The 17,844-nt window shown below is 36.1% G+C and overlaps 2 protein-coding genes across 3 annotated transcripts in view; both read right to left on the minus strand.

Annotated features, from left to right (window-relative positions):
- Positions 1-4,826, minus strand: part of arhgef9a (Cdc42 guanine nucleotide exchange factor (GEF) 9a) — a 68,278-nt gene extending 63,452 nt beyond the window's left edge. The window contains exon 1 of one of the 2 annotated variants that reach the window (XM_068221427.2): positions 4,350-4,826. In XM_068221427.2, coding sequence (XP_068077528.2) covers positions 4,350-4,640 — 291 coding nt within the window. In that variant the 5' untranslated portion in view covers positions 4,641-4,826. The remainder of the gene's footprint in view (positions 1-4,349) is intronic. The other variant, XM_068221428.2, reaches the window with a different exon arrangement.
- Positions 4,827-9,170: 4,344 nt separating this feature from the next.
- On the minus strand, positions 9,171-16,657 carry amer1 (APC membrane recruitment protein 1). The gene is made up of 2 exons (NM_001346277.1): positions 16,580-16,657; positions 9,171-14,918 (listed from the first exon to the last, which is right to left on the minus strand). The coding sequence occupies exon 2, from the start codon at positions 14,811-14,813 to the stop codon at positions 11,952-11,954; it is 2,862 nt and encodes a 953-aa protein (NP_001333206.1). The 5' UTR covers positions 14,814-14,918; positions 16,580-16,657; the 3' UTR covers positions 9,171-11,951.
- Between the last annotated feature and the right edge of the window lie 1,187 nt (positions 16,658-17,844).

Below are 17,844 nucleotides of genomic sequence, written 5' to 3' on the forward strand. Positions count from 1 at the left end.
AAAATAAATTAAGAAAAAAAAAAATATATATATATATATATACATATACACATACACAGTTAAGGTCAAAATTATTAGCCCCCCTTTAAATTTTTTTCTTTTTTTAAATATTTCCCAAATTATGTTTGCTCTTCTGCATACCTTAGTTGTAACGAGTGTTATTTGAGTTTCTGTTGCCTTTCTATCAGCTTGAACCAGTCTGGCCATTCTCCTCTGACCTCTGGCATCAACAAGGCTTTTGCGCTCACAAAACTGCCGCTCACTGGATATTTTCTCTTTTACAAATCATTCTCTGTAAACCCTAGAGATGGTAGTGCATGAAAATCCCAGTAGTTCAGCAATTTCTGAAATACTCAGACCAGCTCGTCTGGCACCAACAACCATGCCACGTTCAGAGTCACTTAAATCATCTTTCTTTCCCTTTCTGATGCTCGGTTTGAACTGCAGCAGATCGTCTTGACCATTGCATCGAGATAGAGTTGCTGCCATGTGATTGGCTGATTATAAATTGGCTTTAATGCGCAGTTGGAGGGTGTACCTAATAAAGTGGACAGTGAGTGTATAATGTTCTAGAAGTCTTTATATGTTTTTTTCAGGATTTTGTTTTACTAATGACATTAAGCAATAATTACCACTTTTCACTAATTTAAAGAATCTTCACAGGCTAAAAACCCTAAAATCTACAAAAACTATAATTGTACAGCCAGATAATTAAAAGGACAATTTAACTTAAAAAAACACTCCAGGAGAAGTACTCAAAACTGTACGCCAAAGCTGTAAATGTATATTTTTAACAATGTTCGTTTTTGGCAAGGAATGATCATTTTACTTCTTGGATTGTCATTTGTCAGAGGTATTCATTTTGTTTTGACTGTGTTTTTTTGACTCTCAAAGTGCCGGTAGTCACACTTTCACTTCATTATATACCATTCCACAGTTGCAGCTAATAATCTTTAATGTTCCACTGAAGGATGTAGACCTTGTATGGAGTGTGAGTAAATAACAAAATATAAAAAGGTTTGGGTGAACTACGCTAGCACTTTATATTATTAAATATAAGTATGCTGCTTTGTGTAATGTATAATTTTGAATACAATAAAATTCTGTAGGCTAATTTGATATTATCACACCTCAGGGATGTAAACTCCTTGTTGTGGAATTTCAACGTGAAGCTAAATCATCTCTAACATCCATCATCATATTTCAGCCGATTGTGAGGTAAATGAACCCTGCGAGAGCACTAAGCTCACAGTTCTGCACTGAGAGAGGAAACAACAGTGTTGTCAGAATTTTTCTAGCTGACTTTCACATATATATTTTTGTTACATTATGCAATGAAGCAGGAGAGATGATGTAACAGCATTCTGGGGATCACAAGACACGCTCTTCCCCTCGACATCCCCCTCTGTGTCCCGCGGTTTCTGTCATGCAGCTCTTACATACGTAAGAGTATATTCATAGCTTAAAACCAGGACAGGACAGTGCGCGAGTTGGGATGTCACTAATGGACTTGTTTGGGGGCATGTGTGTGTGTGTGTGTAGTTGTGTGTGTGCATGTGTGCAATGAAGAGTAAGTTGGTATGTATGTGTGTAAAAGCTTTTGGAGACAATATGTCCTGTCCAGCTCATGCAAATTTAACCTTTAGGCATCTTATACTAAATATAATTTGTAGCTGTGGAAAAAATTAAGAGACCACTTGAAAATACTCTGGGTTTCTCTGGGTTTATGATTTATACTGTGTTTTATTCTGTAAACTTGCTATTTACTTTAAATATAAACTATTAAAAAAACATTTGTTCTCAATTTATAACAGAGAATGTTTTTTTAAAAATACTATATTAACAAATAATAACAAAAAATAAAAATTAAATATAAATATTTTGTTTAATATAACAAAAAATGGCCATTTATTCAGAAATGTTTATATTCAGATAAAAATATATTGTAACATTTTTATCGAAAAAAAAAAACATTATTTGTATTTGGAACATGCAATAAATTATATCAGACATTTCTAGTGTATGTATATAGTTCAAGTCAGCATTATTAGCCCCCCTTTGAATTCTTTTTCTTTTAAAAATATTTCCCAAATGATGTTTAACAGAGCAAGGAAATTTTCCCAGTATGTTTAGTAATATTTTTCTTCCTAAGAAAGTTTTAGTTGTTTTATATCAGCTAGAATAAAAGCAGTTATTAATAAAAAACATTTAAGGTCAAAATTATTAACCCCTTTGAGCTATTTTTCTTTTCGATAGTCTACAGAACAAACCATCGTTACACAATAACTTGCCTAATTACCCTAACCTGCCTTAACCTAATTAACCTAGTTAAGCCTTTAATTGTCACTTTAAGCTTTACTGAAGCATCTAGTCAAATCTTATTTACTGTCATCATGGCAAAGATAAAATAAATTAGTTATTAGAAATGAGTTATTAAAGATATTATGTTTAGAAATGTGTTGAAAAATGTTTTTTCCATTAAACAAAAAATTGGCTGAAAAAATAAACAGGGGAGCTGAATAATTCTGACTGGATATGAAGAGTTTAGATGCAAAAACCTCTAAGCGCCATCTGAAATTTTCTTTTAATATTAGCATTTTTCTCAGGCTCCTTTGTATCGATTCAGTAATTTCCCTTTTATGGTAAAGAATATGTTATTTTTTATCGCTTTTAATATGAAATAACTGAACATAAACATAAGAGGCTGAGAAAAATGCTCAATGTAGAAGGAAATACCAGATGGCACTTAGAGGTTTTTGCATCTGTACTCTTCATAAATAAAAATATATAACTCTTCTATCTATCTATTAAATCTATCTATCTATTAAATCTATCTATCTATCTATCTATCTATCTATCTATCTATCTATCTATCTATCTATCTATCTATCTATCTATCTATCTATCTATCTATCTTTCTATCTATCTATCTATATATATATATATATATATATATATATATATATATATATATATATATATATATATATATATATATATGTTTTAGAGATGTCCTCAATATCTGTAGATAAAAGTAGATTTCAAAGTCTCCTGCAGGCTGAAAACATTTACACACATAAGTCATGACATGATCTCAAGTGAGTGATTAAAAACAATAATCACAGTAATGCTATTACATTTTCATCCTTAAATTTGTAATAAAAACAATACTAAATTACTGTTTAAAACTATTAAAATCTCCTAAATCACAGTGCAAGGCAGTACACTTAATGTTATTGCACAATAGCGCTTTGATGTAAGTTATCAACTAAATAATCAATATTTCCATAAAATGCTTAATAGCATGGTTCCCCAAGCTTTCTAAAATTATCGTAATGATTTATTATTATTGTAATGAATGACTTGATTGTACTGTACATTAAAAGTTGGCGCAATACAGTGCAGAGAAGGGACTAAATAAAATAAAATGATCTTTTCAATGATCTAAATGATCTTCATAAACTGCTTATTAATACAGTTCTGGCTTAAACTTCAAATTAAAAAAAGAAGATTCTATGAAATGGCTAGTTTAAATGGTAATTTCTTGTTAATATAAAGATGTAGGTGACTTTTCTTCTTTAGATGAAAGATTTCTTTGTTGGATATATAAATGAGAACTCAATGGTTACAGGCATTTTGAGATTGGAAAAACATATAGAGGTAAAACAAAATATATACATGTGGATTCTGGTGATACATTGAGATCAAATGAAGAAACAACTAAACTGCAAGTAACTGATGGTTTCATGATAGCATTTTGTATGCCCTGAAGTTGAGTAAATTAACAGCAAGTTTTCATTTTTTGGCTGAACCTTTTCTTTGTTTACCACTTTATTTGAATGTTCCTTTTGTCTTAATCTGTTAACAAGATGAAAATATGTATCAACGAGCAGTCATTATAGTAGTAAACTGTGCAAATACATGTCAACTAACTGTCATTATTGTATGTTTAGTAAACTGCAAATACATGTCAACTTATTCTACCAACCCCAAGGCTTTTAATCTAATTCTGACACTGAAAGGGACAATCAGAATGAAGTAAAACACTAACCAATCTAAATTAACAAGTGCAAAGTGGTGCACAAAGTGAATAATAAGCATCATATAACTTTTACCTACATAACATAATGGTACAACACCATACAATCTATACACTGCTTATTCACGTGGCTCTCCAACATCCTTTGAGGTATACCACCATATTCTCCCAATAACATGTTAATGTCCAAAAACAGAAAAGTGGCACCAAAAATGGTATTTCCAAGCTAATAATAGTTCCTAACTCTCTTTTGCGAAAAAGAAACAATCGCATTAATAATAAAAACACAGGCTTTTCTGTACTAACTCACCAATACCCGTGTGTCTGCATGGCATCTGGGATGAATGCCAAGGTTGATGAGGGAGCGAGGGAAAGAGACTGAAGTCTTATGTAATGCACTCTCTCCTGAGAAAGACTCATCACACAGCTCCGTGCCAACGTAGGCATCATCAACATGCACACGCAAACCATGTGGAAATGGGTCATATTTAAATATGGCCAATGTGCGGCTCTGGTCGCAGGCCAAAGCTAGCGTAGATCCTGTGTACCTTACAATATGCGCACGTCGGTGAGCCAGCCAGCCAGCCAGCCAGCCAGCCATCCGTTTACATGCTGAAAGAAAGGTGAGAGTGTCAACATGACAGCCATTCCCTTCACATCACAGTCAGGGAAATCATTTCAAAGCGTTGAGCGGGCAATAAATAATCTGAATAATGTGGCCGTCGTAATAAAATAGAGCCGTCGCTTAGCAACCCTGCGTGTGCATCTTGCTTTGATGCAATGGAATGCTCGCTGCTGATTGGCTGGGGTCAAAACCGAGGAAGTAAACAGACAGACTCATCTATAAGTGTGCGTCCGAATGCTTCGTCAGGTTCGCTTCAAACGCTGAAACTTTGTTTCGTAAAAAAACAACTTCATCAAGTTGTGCACAGTGACTCACCTGCGGATTAAGCTTCTTCTAAGTAGCCGAACTAAACACTGCATGTTTCCAGCAAGTTCAGCTTTATTTTATGGTGAGGGTTCCCCCTAATGGAGTGGCAGACAGAGAGGGTCGGGGTTCTTTTTCTTCATATGTATTTTTATAATAAAATAAATAAATAAAATAATATAAAACTAGATAGTACAATCAAAAGTGCACTCTTAATCTAAATAACCGACAACTAGACTGGACAACTACACTGAAAAAAATTATTCAGAGATGACTCCTTGGATTTACTAAATTTTTTTACGTAAGGTGGTTGTAAACAATTTATCTGTGTTGAATTTAAACTTAATTTGTTTGTTTAAATTCAACACAAATAAATTATTTGCAACAGTTCTGCATGCAACACTTTTTTCAGTGTAGTTGTAACAAGAAAACTGTTGGAAACATGTTGTTTGAAAGTTTTGGCACATGCTGAAAGTAACCACACAGAATCGGAAGTTCTATGTTTATTCAAGAGTGCTGTTTTTTTTCAACTTGTATAAAAACATTGGTGATTAACACCAATATTATGATTTGATTTTACTTTTTAAAAGTGTGTAAACCCGTTGCTTTTAAAGTGATTAGTTGACTTCAAAAAAAGTGAGTAAACCTGTTGCCTTAAAATTAAGCAAATTAACTTTGTGCATAATTATAAAATTAAGGTAAGTCAATTTAACAATTCCAAGTCACAAGTTTAGTCAACTTGTTGCTATTGAGGCAATAGGTTTACTCACTTTTTGAAGTAAACTAACTAATCGCTTTCTACAGTGTATTACCAAAGAGAAAATATCCAGTGTTTAGGTCGTTTGCATGTCAGTTTGAGTCAAATATATGCAAGCATAAAAACTGAAAACAAACTTATTAGTGAGTAACAGTATAAAATTTGTAACATTAACAAAACGACCTAGTAATTTTGTACACTTGTGCAGAAGCATCCATTATGTTAGACTTGATCTCAAGTACCAGTTTCACCAACTACAAGTTGTAAAGTGTCTTGCCTTTCAGATTTAAGCCCAATATACACTACTGGCCAAAAGTTTGTGGTCAGTTTTTTTATTATTATTATTTTTTAAGAAAATTATTCTTTTCATCAAGCTAGCATTTATTATTTCTTAAAAAAGTGTTAAATTGTTAACTATTTATACATTTATATAAAAAAGATTAAATAACTGCTTTCTTATTGCATGTAGTTTCAAATGAATGCATAATTTCAGTCATTATTGCTCTTATTTCTACACTGTAAAACTCAACAGTCATCTTTATCAAATGAAATGAGTGTAGTTAGCTCAAAATTTACGGAAAATTAATTCTACTCATTGGAAAATAGTTTTGAACTCAGTGTTGAAGGTAATGAGTTAATCAAATACCTCATTACTTCAACTTAAATGGATTAAGTTCAAAGTACTCATAGAGATTAGTTTTTTTTAACTCAAATGGTTTGTAGCAATCGGTTTCTTCAAACGATTTGTGTTGCCTTAACTTATTGGGTTTTACAGTTCTCAGTTAGTTTGAGTTCTCTTCATTTATTGGGTTTTACTGTGCTCAAATTGCTTTGTTTACTCAAATGGATTAAGTCAACTGTACTTATCAGGATTTGTATCTTAACTTAAATGGTTTGTTGCAATCGGTTTCCTCAAATGACCTTAAACTTTATAGGTTTTGCAGTGTATTACCATCAATAACAGTAATAATAATCATAATAACAATAATAATTAATATTAGAGTGGTTTCTGAAGGATCATGTGAATGAAAACTAGAGTAGTGAAGCTGAAAAGTACTTTTGAACAGTTATTTTATAGTGCAATAACCTTTCACAATTTTACAATGTGTACTGTATTATTGATGAAATAAATGCAGCCTTGTTAAACAGGAGAAGCTAATTTATAAACATTTAAAAATCCTACTGACCCCAAAGTTTTGACTGGTAATGTACCTTTTGGCAACTGAATTTACAATTACAAGGAGTCTTTGCAACTAGTCTGAGTGCTTTGTGAAACGTGTAGATTAAACCTAAGTTTAGTTTTAATAAATGTAGACTACACTTTATTGTCAACTCCTGTACTAAAACTATTGTTATGACATCAGCACAAAACAAACATTTAGATTAGAGAAACTAACTATCCTCATCAAACAACCATCTTTTGAACGATTATTTGAACCTCCTTAACTCTTTTATTTCCAAAATCAATCAAAGAAATAAGACTTGGGAAGGTTAAAAAGCGACCAAAAGATGGTTGTTTAATGAGGATAGTTAGTTTATATGGTGGATGATGATGCTTTATTTTATATGTTATTGTATTGTGAATAATTTTGCTCCTGTTTTAAAATGTGGAGTTACTGTTTGTTTTATGCATTAACTGTATTTTGCAGCCATACTTGGACCACAATGGAAACAAGCCCAGAGGTCATTGTTTTTATCCTCGACAGTTTTATTTCAAAATGTATTTTCAAAATTGTATTGTTGTACAATTTGTCTAAAACCTGTCAAATAAAAATTCAGTTCAACAAAGTGGTTACTCAATTTAACCAGCAGAGGGAGCCAAAACCTGCTCGAGTGATCGCTGATTCATTCTTTTTCGGTTTGCAATGCATATCCTGAAACGTATAGGGCAAAAAAGAAACACGAGAGGGGAGGGAGGGAAATACATTACGCCACATCAATTACTGTCAGTCATGAACTGCCTATATTTATTTTGTTCTCCTCAACTCGCGATACGAAGCGTACGACAGCTTCAACCAGTTTCCATGACAACTGGAGCCTCCTTGACTTTAGAACAGAGACCACCTGTCAATCAAACTCAGCATCAGCACTGCTAATCAGCCAACTACACTTTAGGAAATAATAAGGCATTAATGCTGTGGCTTAGGTGTGATAGTCCTGCCCTAGACTATCAACTTAGCATGATATGAAGTCTATGAGGGGTTGCATACACCCATCATCTTTGTGGTGTGTGTGTGTGTGTGTGTGTGTGTGTGTGTGTGTGTGTGTGTGTGTGTGTGTGTGTTTGTAGATTGCACAATTTATATGGAGCCAGATCAGTCTCAAAAATAAATTTACAAAATAAAATGTATACATGCACGGCACAATTTGTAAATTCAAAACACAATTCATAACTACAACACATTCATGTATTCACAAGAAAACATCGTAAGCATTTTCGCCAAATTAATAGGACTTGTGTATATTATAAATTGTGTTTTGAGCTTACGAATGGGATTTGTGTATTTACGATTTGTTTTTTAACTTTCGATTTGTGTGTTTTTGAATCGTGTTTTGAATTAACAAATTCGATTTGCGTATTTACGAATTGGGTTTTAAACTTACAAAATTTATGTGTATTTATGAAATTTATTTTGAATTTACGAATTCAATTTATTTATTTATGAATCGTGTTTTGAACTTACGAATGGAATTTGTGCATTTATGAATCATGTTTAGAATTTTTTAATTGGATTTATGTATCTACTAATTGTGTTTTGAACTTACGAAAGAAATTTCAGATGTGTATTTAAGAATTATGTTTTGATCTTGCGTATGAGATTTGTGTATTTATAAATGGTGTTTTGATCTTACGTATGAGATTTTTGTATTTACGATTTATGTTTTGAACTTATAATTGAGCTTTGTGTATTTTGTGAATCGTGCTTTGATCTAACAAGAGATTTGTGTATTTAAAAATTGTTTTGAACTTATGAATGAGATTTGTGCATTTATGAATTGTGCTTTGAACTTACAAAAGAGATTTGTGTATTTATGAATCGTGTTTTGAGTTTACAAATGAGATTTGTGTATTTATGTATCGTGTTTTGAACCTACTTGTTAGATTTGTTTATTTATGAATCGTGTTTTGAACTTACGTGTGAGATTTGTTTATTTATGAATCGTGTTTTGAGTTTATGAATGAGATTTGTGTATTTACGAGTTGTGTTTTTAACTTATGTCTGAGATTTGGCTATTTATAATTCGTGTTTTGAGTTTACAATGTAGATTTGTGTATTGTTGAATCATGCTTTGAACTTACAAATTGGATTTTTTAAATGTGAATTGTGTAGTGGATGTATGAATTATATTTTGCAAATGTATTATTTTTGAGACTAATCTGGCTCCAAATTTTTAACTACAACACATAAGTTATACTAATAAAAAAAAATACAAACTTGCAACACTGATGTCGCAAAGGTTTATTTCCAGTCATCGTTCAAATCCTAATGTAGAAACAGATTGTGGCAGTGGTGCCATAGGGATGTGCTCAAGACTCAAATGAATGCCAAGACTTCTAACATTCCTTGTGTATGTACATCCACGTGTATTAAATGACCACCAGATATTATTTTAGCTTTCTGATTTGACTTATGTCGGTCCAAAAAGCAGGGAAAGACATTCATTTTCAATCACACAAATGTACCAAACAAAAGAAGGAAACAATGAACAGCACTACATTCATCTGCATGGAAACGCAAAGGTCGATTCATTGTTAAGAGCTGAATATAAGCACTGACTAAAAATGGTAAGTGCATTAAGCTGACTTTGGCATTCAGATGAGGGTAGATGATCGTGACTGTAGTACAACAGCAGAGAACAATCACATAACGTCATTAAAGGCTTTACTGACATTCCGTCTCAGATGACTCAAGATAGTACCCTTTGATTATCAACTACATGGATCATATTTGCTGAAGACTTTAAGCCAGAACTGACTTGGATGTATGCAGAGAGTACTCAAATGTGCTTACATTACACGTTAATACATTATGTACTGGAGTACTCCAAAACAATCATGTTTAGCAGCAAATGAACTCATCCAGAATCTAGACAGTTGCTGGAGTCTTTAGTAAATACAGTGTACAGATGTGCAACACTGGTGTTGGTTAAAATGCCACTGAATATGGCAAATGTGATTTAACAGGCATTTTTTCCATTAAAGGGTTAGTTCACCTAAAAAAATTATTTACTATTTACTCACCCTCACGTGGTTCCAAACCATAGAAGTTTCTTTCTTCTGTTTAACACAAAAGAAGAAATTTTGAAGAAGCTGAAAACCTGTAACAACTAACTTGCATATTAGGAAAAACAAATCCTATAGAACAGTGGTTCTCAAACTGTACGCGGGCTTCCTTCTAGTGGTACGCGGAGGAATGAAATATGGCATGTACATGCTACATATATTTCAAAATTTATCAAAAATGATGTATATAGTATGCCATATATGACATATAGCCTATTTCTGAGGTAATGTGCCATGTTTTTTTTAACTGTGCAGAGTTGTAGCTGCTTTACTGGGCCTAATACACTACTGTATTTCAATACTGCTCATTTTGGGGGTACTTGGAGAGACAATTTTTTTCTGAGGTGGTACTTGATGAAAAAAATTTGAGAACCACTGTTATAGAAGTTGATTGTTACAAGTTTTCAGCTTTTTAAAAATGTACTGAAAATTTGATTTGGAACCACTTGAGCGCAAGTACATTTTTTTGGGTGAACTGTCCTTTTAATATAGTGTGTGCTGTGCCGAAATAACAAATGACAATAAAAACAACTGACACTAGTGTAGTGTGACACTAAACAACATGTTTTAAAGGGCACCTATGAAGAAAATCTACATTTTTAAGCTGTCTGGACAGAACTTTGTGAATGTATAGTGTGTCAACTGTCATATTGGAGTGTTATAAACACAACAAGTGTCTTTTTTCAAATTTCCTGATGTTAAAACAGGACCAAATCCCAGTGATTTTGAGGCCCACACAACAACGTGACGTAGAAGTGAGGTTTTCCCCGCCCACCAAACTGATTGACAGGCGCCATGTTTCTATAACAACTTAACACGTGCAGATTTTTTTGCAAATAAACTATTTAAAATATATGTTCCAACTCTCTGTGATTTCAATAAGTTTTAGAAGTTTAAACATTTATAAAAGAGCTTGTTTGTTATAAAGCGAGTACAATCGCTATGTAATCTTAACCACTATAATCAACACGGCCATATGGTGTCAGAAAATGTGTATGGGTGTTTACAGCAACTAGCATAGGTGTGAGGCTCATCATTTCAGAAAGGTTTGAATAAATTCAATTTTTGACTAATGAGCTGTATTTCAGCTTCATCCGAGTCTGTCTCTATCACTGACTGCTGTTTATCTGACGTAACGCATGATGAGAAGCAGACACGCATGTGGAAGTGGTGGGCGGGGAGAAGCAGCTCATTTGGATTTAAAGCCAAAGGCTACAATAACAGCTACAGCATATTCAAACCCTGCAATGGGCAAATTCTGGAGGCTATAATAAATAATCTGATGGGTATTTTGAGCTAAAACGGACACATTCTGGAGACACCAATGACTTAGCTTATATCTTGTAAAAGGGGTAAAATAGGTACCCTTTAAAACGTTTCAAGATGCAAACATTGATAGCTTGAAACATACAGCATATTGTGAAATTGAAAAAAATAACTTGTATTAAAAAAGAATTTGTTCATCAGTTCAAACTAAGCTTGATGTTTGAATAGGCTTGCAAGATTGTATTGGTTTTAATGCTATTGCAGGGTTTAATACTTACTCTAAAATAAGTCATTTATAGTGTCGTTGTTGTCCTCTTTGCAAATATATAAAAAAAAAAACATCTGAACAATATGGATCAATTTCAATGGCAATTCCTGGCTACATAAATGCAAAGCAATATGGCATCTATATATAGACAGCACCTGCTGAAAACTGTTGTAACACACAATGTACAAATGCACATCCTCTTAAACTCACAGAAACTAAAACAGCTCAAAAAACTACACAATACCTCACAAAAGAATACAATAGCTTATCCGGCAGTAACAGCAACTATAGTGTGTATGTGTGAGAGTGCCATACAATTCAAGAGTGTCAGTAAACATCCAGCATCGTCTTTGGTGACGAGACTTGTCTATTTGTATTACGGTTTCATTTTGAGTGGGGGAATATTGTTCATAACTTGGGGGGTGCAGGCGTGAAGCCACCCTTAAGTTCCCCCCTCCTGTTCTTCATTGTGATTTCTTGATGGTCTGCAGATTGCTCAGAGCGAAGATGTGGCACACCCTGGGTGACCCCGACAGGCCGATTCTTCCACTGTGTGCCCATAGGGGGGTAACTGCACGGATAAAGCGCATCGCCTCCACCAAATAAAATCTCCCCCTCACCATCCACTCTAGTGGCAGCAGGGAGGTTACGACTACGGCAATTGTTCTTTAGGGGCAGGTGTGAAGGTCTGACAGTGGATTGGCTCAAATGTGGCAACTTCAGTTCTTGCTGAGAAGCATTGCTGGAATCAAAATTCTGTCTGTAGCCCCTCCTCCAGCTGTCAACCGTAATTCTGCAGGGTTGTCGTGGAAAATCCATATCATTACAATCAACAGTCCTGCTCTGTGAAAATGCAGTGCCTTTTGAGTCATACTTGGTTACGCTTGTGTAAATTTCACTTGTCTGAAACTCCAGACTGTCTGTGTCAAGTGAGCGACTTCGGCGATTTAGTGCTAAAGGGGCAGGGACTGGTGGACAAGGTCGACCCAAACTGAGGTGCCGAGGAAGGCTTGCAATTCCCCAAGCATTGCTGAGCAGCAGACTCTGTTCATAAGCATCAAAAGTACGCTGGTCACACTCAGCAAAGGCATCTTGTTGAAGGTAACAGCCATCATCTTCGAATGGCTCATAAGGAGATGCCAACTCTTCCTCTTCCTCTGCAAGGTCAGTCTGCTGCTCACACTCACCCTCATTCTCCATATCAACCACATCGAATGTTACAATGGCAGGCAGGGCTCTCAGACTTGGGCCAAAGGGAGAACTTGACTCAGAGCCATCAAGACTTTCAGTTGAATTGCGGTAAAGCCGGGTGTTCTTTGTAAAATCTACCAAGGCTTGGGAGAAACAGACCATCAGCTCTTCTTGGGATTGGCTGCAGCCTCTGGAGGGTCGTAATGAGCCTTGATCGTCAGATTGAGGCTGCGGTCTGGTTGTCTCGATGACTTGTGGATTCAACACCGAATCAGCACAGGGTGCGAATAACGAACTCTCTTGAACCTGACCCCTGATGCGAGGGACTCCCTCTTTAACAGCCTGGGATCTTGGTGGGGATTGGGGATAGCGCTGATTGATAACTTCTTGCAAATCTTGCTTACTATCATCAACTGGAAGGTTCGAATCATCATAAAAGCAGTCGGAATGGAACAAAAGCTGGTTTTTGGATGGACTCCTGAGATTCTGAAGCTCACAGCACAGAAGGGCATGTTGGATCTTGCTCAGGCGCTCCTCCTCTGTCTCCATGGCTCCTGTTTCTATTGCAGTAGATGCCAAGGAGTATAGCGGGTTTGTTGGACTCTTATCAGCCTGCAAGGGTGCACCAACAAATGAGTGGGCATCCTTGGGAGGAAGAGAAGGACTGAGCAGGCGATCGTCAGGCTCAAAAAGTTCATAAAGGGCATCACCACTGTAGCTGTCCCGTGGAAGCCTTTCCTGGTGTGGACGTTCTCTACTCTCCTCTTCCATCCCTGGCGTGGTGGAGTCATAGTAACCCTCGTCACTGTTGGGTACCGACTCCTGCCGATCACTCTGTGGACTCAAGAGGTCGGCAGGAGTGAGAGCAGTTTCTGTGATTCCCATTGGGCTGCTGCTGGAGGTGGCACGGATAGAGCTCAGTTGCTGATCAGGGGTGAGTGAAGGGCTATCTGAGCCCCTATCTGAGGGGATGTAGCAGACTTCATTACTAGTTTCTGACTCCCATAAGCTCTGCAAGTAATCCGCGTCTATCTCATCCGGGGTTGCCATCTCTTCCCCCCCACCTTGATATGTGACAAAACATGAGCTACGTTTTCCTGCATTTCGACTGCCTCTGTCAGCAGACACTGAGCTCTCGGCGACACTGACATCATCCTGGTCTGCAATGATATCTCCACAACCGGTCAGCGAATCAAAGCTCTTTAATGATGACACATCACCAAAGACTAAGTTCTCAGAGGAGCAGGATGCAACAGGTGGCTCTCCATCAGGAACGTCCACATTTTGCTCAGCCAAACGATCCAATTCAGACTCAGCAGACAAGGGTTGATGATATGTCATCAGTCCTTCCTGTCTGCCAGTTTTCTCATCTTCTCCAATCCCCTCTTCTTCTGCTCTCCTCCTCTTATCCATCTCTACTCTGCTCCTCCTTTTTTCAGGCACTAGTGTTACATCTATCGTACATTCAGTGGCAGCCAAAGGCAGTTCACACTCACTGCCTGTGGTTTGATTAGGCACATCTGGCACCAGCTCTTCACCCTGACTGTCTCCATGGTAATCGCCACGGTCACTGACACTCGGCAGGGCACCAGGCACTGTTTTGGCATGGAAGCTTGAAGACATTTCAAGTGCTTCCCGCTTTTCTACTTCAACATTTTTGTTTTTCCTGTGTCTCCGAATGCTGCTGAAAAGTCCTCGAAGGCCCCTGCGCTGTCTAGGCAAAGACTGTGACTTCCCATGATCCTCCTGTGATTTCTGAGGTTCACTGCAGAACTCAAAGTCCCCTGATGCCACTTCACTGCTACTTCTACCCAAATCATCCCAGCATGCTCGGCTCACCCCATCATATGTCTGGCTTTTTGTTACTCCTGTTTTTGATGACCCCTTTCTTTGACTTCTGCCACGGCCTCCAAAAAAGCTAGGTAGAACACATATGCTTTTGCGACCTCCAAAAAATTTGAAAGCTGTCTTCCGTATTTTCACAGAAGGGGGTGACTGTGGTTGAGGGATATCATGGGAAACGGAGTCTGACGATGGACCCCTCATTGCACCAACCTCACATCTTGTGGCGATCTCCATAATGACACAGGTGACTGTGGCTAATGGAGCATATCTGTGTTAAATACTCCACCCTGAGAGGCAGGCTGGAACAGATGAGGACTGTGTTTATCTGACATGTTCTACCTGTAAAAGAAATAGGGAAAAAAACATCATTAAAAAAACTCTTTTGCAAAAAATTATACCCATATTTGAGCAACTATCCATTGAGGTTTAATATTCAAAATAGTTTATTTTATTTTAAAACATGTTGATTTTGTTTAATGTCATGCAAGTTTCTATACGTGTTTAACAGGTACCAATCAATTTAAATTCAAAAGTTTGACTGTGGAAAAAGAGACAGAGACAAAATACTATTGTATACAATGTCCACAAAAGATCATTTTTGTGTCTGTCTTGCTAAATAAAGCATAATAGAATTTCCTTACTTGCTTAAAGGGACAGTTCACCCAAAATGATTATCATTCTATCATCATTGGCTCACCTTCCATAAAATCCTGATGGTATGATAACCTTAGATAAAAATATAACGGTTTCACTGCGCTAAAATATATTCAACACAAATAGTGCAACAGTCTTAACAACCATATCATTTCATAGTTGTTTATTAATTAGCTTAATGTATTATTAACCTCAGCAAAAGAGACTGGTGGGCACAATGTTTTTAGCACAAGTCTATTCTTGGTTTAATTTTGGAGACAGCCACTCACAGATCATCCACAATGTTCAGTTGTAGCTTCTATTTATTTATAATGCATTTAATTGCCATAAAGGTGTCAGAAAGTTTAACCTGGTGCTAAAATCAATCTGCTGCAGTTGACGCTATTGCTGTGGTGTTAATCTAACGTAAACACAATCATATAAAAAAAATAACAGAAGGGCTGATGGCTTTTCATTTGCATGATGTCGTTTTTTTATATAACGACTACTGTTTTATCTTCTGTGGGTTATGGATAAAATATGGTAATTCTAATAGTTTAATAAATGTACTTAACTTTTAGAAATCACAAAACGACCCCCTGTTATTGTCCTGCGATTCCCACTTTGGGAACCACTGACTTAGACTGACATTCAAACTGATTCATGTTTATACATTAAAAAAATTATTTTCAATAAAAAAAAAACAAATCAGTAAACAATTAATATTTAATTTACCACATTCAGTTTACCCCACAACTATAATGTAAAACATGTTAGCCATTATTGAACAAATGAGCATTGTTGAGAAGTTCCCCTAATGGTTAAAACTAATTGAATGAAACATGCATATCATGAAATGTGGGCGCTTACATTTTAAATAACATTGGCAAAACAAAATGAAGCCTACAATTACACAATTCAAAAACAGCTAAGCATTGAGTCTAAAAAGCACCACAGAACGAGAGTGAAGTTCCGCTGGATTTAATCAAAACAAAAGCTGACTGAAGCTTAAGGGCCTGTTGTGAACCCTCACTGTATGAACATCATAAACAAAGAAAACAAGATCCACACACAGCCGCACTCCAAAGAACTACACCCAAACACAAACTAAACCCACCAAAATATGACTAATAACAAAAGGGAAGTTTTATCAACAGATTGCACATAGTGTCCCCAGCTGGACACCATCATCCCTGTGAATGAACGCGCAACTGGAGCGCGCTAGCCGTACGCTAACAGCTCGCGACTGCTGCGCTGATATTCAGCAAACCTCGCATCGTGAACAGCTGTTTCTGCGCGTCCACTCTCACGGGTTTACTATGTTAGAGCCAGTATTACACAAAGACGGAAATATTAGAGATACTCGCCTTATTTTCCATCTTGTCCGTCACAGAGTGCAGTGATGAGCTTTCTCCTCACGCAGCGCTGCAGGAGCTCACGGCTGTGATTCACTTTGTTCGCCGAGCACTGGAGCTGCTGCTGCTGGCGGTGTTTCCGTGCGGTGTGCATCTTGGGTAATGTAGTATGTTGCTGACTTCTATTTTTACTCTTCAAAATGTTTTGCATACTCTTATTATATTTGCTTACTCTTAAAAAAAGTAACGACAAGTAGAAAGGAAACAGAATCGACGCTTAAAGAATTACAAGTATGTTTTGTAAATAATGATAATAATAGGCAGCACGTGGCGCAGTGGGTAGCACAATCGCCAAGAAGATCACTGGTTCGAACCCTGTCTGGGTCAGTTGGCATTTCTGTGTGGAGTTTGCATGTTCTCCCTGTGTTTGCATGGGTTTCCTTTGGGTGCTCCAGTTTCCCCCACAGTTCAGAAACATGCAGTACAGGTGAGTAGTTGTCCGTAGTGTATGTGAAGGAGTGTGTATGGATGTTTCCCAGTGATGGGTTGCAGCTGGATGGGTATCCGCTGCATAAAACTTATGCTGGATAAGTTGTCGGTTCATTCCACTGTGGCTACATCTACATTCTACATTGCAAAAGGCTATACAAATAAAGGTGAATTACACCAAATTAATAAAGGGACTCAGCCGAAATAAAATAAAGAAATGAATAATAATTAACTAATGAGTGGTAAAACAAGATAGTTAAAGATTTTTAAAAAGATAAACACATTAAAACAAATAAAAATGACTACATTTTAATGAAAATAAAGAATTATAAAATAATTTAGATATTATAAAAATTTATAATTTCAAACGAGAATAAATCATCATTGTATTAAATAAAATATAGTCAGCATTTGAAGTCAACCAAAACCTTGTGTAATGAACAATTCTAAGTGAAGTTTATTTATAAACTAATTTTGAAAGAAACACGTGCTTATGATTGATGGCACCTGGTCCACATTATCTAACACTGATTTACCAATCAGACGACTCCTTAACCACTATAATTAACCAGAGTATCTTACTTCAGCCATCTTCGTCTTGAAGAATCCCCCCTTCCACCCCTACTCCATAATCAATCATCAGCTAAGGGCAAACTCTTGAAATAATAGTACATCAATTTTTGATCTACATCAAATGTTGAATACTGTAAAGCAAAAAATATATATCAATAGAAATGAATGTGAAACATTTGGATAAGTAAACGGTAAAATGTGTAAAATAAAAACTT

This window comes from Danio rerio, chromosome 5 (assembly GCF_049306965.1).
Source record: "Danio rerio strain Tuebingen ecotype United States chromosome 5, GRCz12tu, whole genome shotgun sequence".
Taxonomy (NCBI): Eukaryota; Metazoa; Chordata; class Actinopteri; order Cypriniformes; family Danionidae; genus Danio; species Danio rerio.

Excerpts from the sequence above, each read along its gene's own strand:
- amer1 (NM_001346277.1), bottom strand. The coding sequence starts at position 14,813 with ATGGAGATCGCCACAAGATGTGAGGTTGGTGCAATGAGGGGTCCATCG.